This window comes from Alexandromys fortis, unplaced genomic scaffold (genome assembly GCF_014885135.2).
Source record: "Alexandromys fortis isolate MF-2015 unplaced genomic scaffold, M_Fortis_MF-2015_v1.1 scaffold_3, whole genome shotgun sequence".
Taxonomy (NCBI): Eukaryota; Metazoa; Chordata; class Mammalia; order Rodentia; family Cricetidae; genus Alexandromys; species Alexandromys fortis.
In genome coordinates this window covers 21,246,861-21,253,453 of record NW_026067909.1, presented here as the reverse complement: position 1 = coordinate 21,253,453, position 6,593 = coordinate 21,246,861, and the positions used below count along the sequence as shown (strand labels likewise).

The window sequence follows — 6,593 nt, the reverse complement described above, 5'->3', positions numbered from 1 at the left end:
ATATACTATAAAGAATTCTGTGATCCTATGTCCCCTATAGTGTTATTTACATCTTCAAGATATGGAAATAACCAAAGTCTCTCTGCATGAATGAATGAATGAGTTAGGAAAGTTAAACTGATACGGATGATATAGACACTGGAATATAATTCAATCTTAGAGAAGAAAGAAATCTTGATATTTAATTCAACATAGATAAGCTTAAAGGACATTGTACCAAAGGAAATAAGGTAAAAACATAAAACATCACGATTGTACTTATAAGCATATATATAGAATGGAAAAGATTAAATAATAGAAAAATGGTTTTTAGAAGTGAGAAAGTGGACAAGAAATGAAATATAAGTCAGAGTTTGCAAAGTAGCAGAAATGAGTCTAGAAATCTAATGTACAAGTTGGGGTTTATAGGTAATAAAATTGTGCATATATGAGATTACTACTAAATTTAAAATTTTGTTCATCTGCTTCATTATATAAGCTTAAGCACATTAATAATAATCTCAAAATCACCAATAACTCATCAGTGTTGCATTAAGGACAGAAGTCAAAAAAGCACTTCTCATTGGTGTCATTTGATCAGAGCGAGCCTACATTTGAATTCTCTACTTTGCTCTTCTTGTGTCTTCCACCATTTCTACTAAAGGGCTTCGGATGTGTATTTCTTGAACAGCACAGAAAGCACTGCATGAATAGGGATACTTTACAAAATCTTTAACAGAGTTTTACAAAGTATTAAGTTACTAACTCAAACTGACCCAACTGACCCAGATAGTTAATAAACAAACCAATGTCTTCAAGCAATATCCATATGTTTCATTCAATATTTATGGTGCTTTGCTATGTCATGAGCCACAAGTTACTTTGTGATTCATAGCTTTAAAAATACAGATCACAACACACATATTTGAAGGAATATACAGAGTGTATACTTCCCAACAAAGGAGCTTCATTATCCTGAGTTCTCCTTTGTTTAACTCTGTTATATTTCATGAACTCTTCCTCCTCATTAGCAGACCGGCTACTTTTGCTCGTGTAACAGATAGAAACTACTGCCATGTTACTATTGATGTGCAGTGCTTAGAAACATCCAGTACTGCAGTCACAGTCACTACAAAGCACACTTTCAAGGATTTCTGAGAGCAATGTGCACCTCATCTATGTAAACAAGAGTACATGCTGGGAACAGATGTGGGAATCTAGCTTCTCAGTTTAGCAGTCGGTTCATGGCTGGGAATTACAACTACCTTGGAAATTTATAGAAGTTTCACATAGTTATGGATGGATTTTATATCATCCTCCCCCACACACAGCCATTGTAGGTATAGCTTGGTAATGATAGTATACCAAAGTACTGCAATCCAGAAAATATAAGCAAGATTGAGTAAACAAATGGAATTTGTAGAGAAAATCAATTATAAAGATAAGGAGAGAGCTAATACGCAAAACAGAAGACACTGGGATTACCAGAAACCTACAGCTGCAAGTCATCACCACCCCTAAGCTAAAAGAACAAAATACATGACATCATCATCAGAGCTCAGCAGGCTGTCAAGCTCCAGATGACAGAGATGCAGCTGCTGATAGAAACACTGAAAAGTCAAGGACCAGGATCAGGGCAAGTACCCTGCATTTTCCTACTATGCACGACAGAGAAACCCTGTCTCGAAAAACAAACCAACACAAAAGAGATCCCAACTGGGAAGTTTTAAATGACTTCATGTACCTCATGTCATTTCCCTGTTTTAGCCTTCCATGTGCTCTATGTGCTATGATTATGAAATAATGAAGTGTAGCACTCTGTGTCAAGCACAAATCCTTAAAAGAGAGCCTATTTTTTAAATAGAGAGACACAAAAGAGGTGGCCTTTCTGTCTTTTGTTTGTTATAACTACTGGTTCTGCTTTGACTAGAAAAATGATTTAGCAAATTAATCTATTTCATGTCTAACTTTTATTGTAAATGAAGGCTTTCTGTGCCACCGAGTCCCACAGCCACTTTTAAAATAACCACTCAGAGGTTTAATATTAATTATAAATGTTTGGCCAATAGCTCAGGCTTATTACTAGCTACCTCTTACATTTAAATTAATTTTCTATTAATCTAAGTATTGCCACATGGCTGTGGCATTACCAGTCTATTGGAATGTTTTTCCTTGGAGAGCAGAATGGAGCCAGACTCTGACCTTCTTTTCTGTATCTCTGCATAGATTTCTATACCTGGCTCAATCATAGGCCAAAGAAACTTTATTGAAAGCAATGCATATTCACAATGTACAGAAAGATATCTCACAGCATTTTATGAAAGGGATACCCTCCTTCCACCTAAATAAATTTCAAGTAGATCTAAAAAGTAGAAGTGTGCACTCATTTGTCTGTGATGGACCGACCCTTGTTGTCTTCATGTAGCCCTGGTCCTGGTATTGACATTGTTGAACCCTTGCTTAAGTTTTTTTCAGGTGTATTTTCTCTTTTGAGCACTTGTTGCATGATACGTAGAACTGAAGTGTCAAAACACTGTTCTGACTCTGGGACTTTTTATTCTTTTCAGGTGGTAAGGAAAATACAGAGACCTCCCCCCAAGTCTGGACACCTGTCTGGAGGAAAGATACATTGAGAAGCTGCCAAGTCAGCTTAGAAGGGTTCTGAATCTGTGTAAAGGCTCTGGCAAGAGACATACTATGGAGAAAGTCCAATAATAATCTTTACAAACCAAAATGTTGTAATTTTAATAAATTACCTAATAACTTTTAATTCTGAAATTATTTATTAGAAACCAAAGCATACCTGTAGACATTGGGCTCCTGAATATTGGTTGTATACACGAGCTGCACCTAAGACATACATGACAGAAAAAAGCGAAGAATGACATGTTTATTAGAATGTTGTTGCTTATCAAAAACAGAGAGGGAGGAGGTTTTTAGTTTCCAAAGGAGATAACTAGAATGGCATAGGGGTGCACACTTGTAATTCAAGCTACTTGGGAGGCTGAGGAGAAGCATGAGTAGGAGATTAGTCTGGAAACAACATCAAGACCTTGTCTCAAAGCTAATAATAATAATAAGCAATAAAAGTAATAACTCATATATTGTTTAAGTGTTTCCAAAGGCAGGATTATCTTCTATCATGCAGAGCAAAACCAAATTATAAACAGAAGTTGGCGCCTGAACAAGTACTACCCTCCCTGCCTTAAAAACAAAGCTATAAAGAGATGTATCATCCTCAGATAGGAAGCATAAAATATGATGGCTCGGGGAAAAGCACTTTAAACACAAGGGTGCCTAGGGGAAGACTGTAACACAAACTTGCCTTAAGAAAGGTAATAATGAGGTCTCAGTAGTCCTCCTTGTCCGCTATGTTCAGCGAGACCAGTTTTGACCCAGGCTTTTTCAGATTGGTTTCGTGGGAGCCTAGGCAGATTCGTGGATGCTCACCTTACTAGACCTGGATGGAGGTGGGTGGTCCTTGGACTTCCCACAGGGCAGAGAACCCTGATTGCTTTTTGGGCTGACGAGGGAGGGGGACTTGATTGGGGGAGGGGGAGGGAAAGGGGAGGCGGCGGTGGGGAAGAGACAGAAATCTTTAATAAATAAATTAAAAAAAAAAGAAAGGTAATAATGTAGCAACCAAAGATGTGGCTAGACAGAGATTCATCTATTTATTCACTGAACAGATACTTACTGAGTAACTGACATATTCCAGGGTTAAGATATTATCCCCAAATCCACAAAATAAAACAATCACAGTAAAACCAAATGATCTGGGGAATGTAAATGGAGGAGTATTTACCTATCATCCACAAGGCCCTGGATTCTAATCCTAGCACTGTATAAACCTGGTGTTGTGGTGTAATACTGGTATGCCAACACTTGGGAGCTGAACACAGGATCAAGAATTTAAACTCATTTTTCCCTACACAGTGAACTTGAAGTCAGCCTAGCTTACTTGACACCCAACTTAAGAAAACAAAAACTAAATACTCCAGAGCTTATAGCCTATTGGCAAGAAATTGATATAAAACCTAATCAAAGAATAGCAAATAAGAAGTGTGGATATAGTAGTGGTTATAAAGGCAATGACAGAGAAAATCTCACTTAGTAGACATCACTTGAGAAATCACTTACAGGAAGCAAGGAAAGCAATCAGGTATCAGGGTAATGTTATCCATGTGCAAAGAATAAATGGGAACAAGGAAGCCTGTGTAGTCTGTGCAGTAAAGCAGGGAAGGGGGCTAGATCTGCAAGTGGTAATCACACATATATTCAGCTCAAACTGAGATACTTATAAGGGAAAGGAGGTTTCAGAATTAATTCAATGTATTTAATTTAATACATTTAAATTTTTAAAGAGGGGACAGAAGATGGAGGGAGGGAAGAAGGGAGGGAGTTAGGAAGAGAGAGACAGACTGTAATCTAGTTCAGAACTCAAGCTCCTATCTCATCTTCATTAGTACTGATATTGCAAATATATGTTTCATAGTTTCCTAATGAAGTAAAATCCCTAGCAAACAACTTGGTTGTATTGTATTGGTAGACCTATAACATCATTCTAATCAAAGTCAGGGTGTGGTGGCTCACGCCTTTATGCCTTAATCACAGCACTTGAAAAACTGAGGCAAATAGCAAGCTTGCAGCCAGTCTTTAGTGTTGTGGTTGTTGTTATTATTATTATTATTATTATACATCGTAAACAACATAAGAAAACAATTACTCTCAACATATAGTCACTTGCTTTAATTGGGTAACTTGGCTATTATTGGCTCTAACATTTTGATTTAGGAATTTTCCTTTAAAATGTTGATTTTTTTAAAAAAACAAAATATGTAGCGCTGTCACTTTTGAATTCATGTTTTCCAAAGCTGCATTTTAGGTTTGTGGATTAGAGACTGCTGTTCCCTTTAACTTGGGCTTTTCTCTGGGGCATAGTGTAGAGATGTCATCTTTCTAATGCTGATGAAGCTGAACATTCAGGGCACATTCTGTTCTGTGGAGCAAGTTCTAAATTCTGTTTTCTCTACTAAAATGTGTAAAGACATTCAGGAAAATACCTTTTAATTAATTTTATTAGTACATAAAATAATGGAGTTCACTAGGACATTTTCATACATGAATATTAATGTACTATGATTATATTTGCCTTCCCACCACCCTCCTTGTGTCCCCTTCACCCTCCCTCTGGTCAATTCCACTCCACAAATCTGTCTTTTGTCTTTAAATCATGTATAGAATACATCAGTGATATAAATGATGTAAAATGCAGTATTTGTTTTCTTTCCATCCCATTACCTCTCTTGTATTCTTGCCCGCCCTCAGGCTTTCTCCCTTCTCCTTTGTCCAAGACAATATTCCCATGTGTCTTTGCTTAGCCACCTCTATTCACAGCATCTTTCTCCATTAATATTCTAATAATACCATGAAGTTGTCTCTATTTGTGATTCTTTTTAATGTATTTTGTAAGGGATGGGTAAGACCAAAATCATTGTCTTCCATTATACTATTACCTGTTGGTTTATAAATTTATCCAAGAATATAAAGCCAATAATCTATCAAAGTCAAGATGTTTTAGAATCACATTTTCAAATTAAACAATTGAGCCACATGAGCTCTCATATCTTGGTATAAGCTAGGGGAAAATGGAGCTGCTTCCTTGTCTTAAACTCAATTAAACATGATTGCAGATTGTTAAGAAGCACGTTTTCCTTTTATATTGATTGAATAATCTGATTACAGCTCTCCAGCTGATTTTGCACACAGTGCACCTTATGCCTTATGAAATAAGGGTGGGATATTATAAACCCAGAGAGCATTCCCAACATATCTAGATAATTAATATAGCTGTAGATGTTGCTTTGAATTTCTTGTCACTCCTAGGAAAAAATGACTAGCATGACATTTGCCAGTCTTGACAATTTTGGTCGTAATAGCAGAATGCTGTTATTTGTTTGGATGAAGTCAAGAATTCTGTGCACTTCACAAGGTCCAAATTCATTTCTGCTCTGTTGGATTTAAACTGGTAAGAACATATTACCATGATGCTGTGTTCTACTAACAGTCTGTTTTCTTATTCTTACCAGAAGATTTTGCTGTCTTCAATAATTTTTCAACTCACTGGACTGACATTAGTAATGTTGCTTGTTTTATTTTTAACAGGAAAATTAACTTCCAGAGTTTTATTTTGATGCTGTACGTTGAGTGAAAAATAAATCAAAGAGCTGATAATGCTCTAATTTTCTAACCAACACCTCTAATGACAGTGACTCAAGACTGAAATTTTTGATGGTTTTCAAAGATAATCTACCCCATCCACTTTACTTATAAGCAGATGAAAATGTAAAACTGAAAACAAGCAAAAAATGTTTACAAGAGTGGTATGCTAGAAGTGGAAATGTGTATTTCACAGTGATCTGCAAATATATTTCCTGTAGCTGTGCATGGTTTGTCATCTTCAGAAACGTGCTTCAAAAATTAAGTATTAAATCTAAAGTACATGCTAATTCTTCTTCACTTTTTTTGTGTCTCCTAATATTTAGAAGAATAGTAACAGCTCTACTCCATTCCCACAGTGACTGGAAAACATCAAAAAATGTTTTTTACAAATT

General features: G+C 36.2%; 1 protein-coding gene across 3 annotated transcripts in view; it reads right to left on the bottom strand.

Moving 5' to 3' along the window:
- Lpxn (leupaxin) overlaps positions 1 to 6,593 on the bottom strand; it is a 28,418-nt gene that overhangs the window by 12,173 nt on the left and 9,652 nt on the right. For all 3 annotated transcript variants that reach the window (XM_050136529.1, XM_050136530.1, XM_050136528.1), the window contains exon 3: positions 2,783 to 2,829. Coding sequence is in view for 1 of the 3 variants with exons in the window: in XM_050136528.1 (XP_049992485.1) it covers positions 2,783 to 2,829 (47 nt within the window). In the remaining 2 variants the exon portion in view is untranslated. The remainder of the gene's footprint in view (positions 1 to 2,782; positions 2,830 to 6,593) is intronic.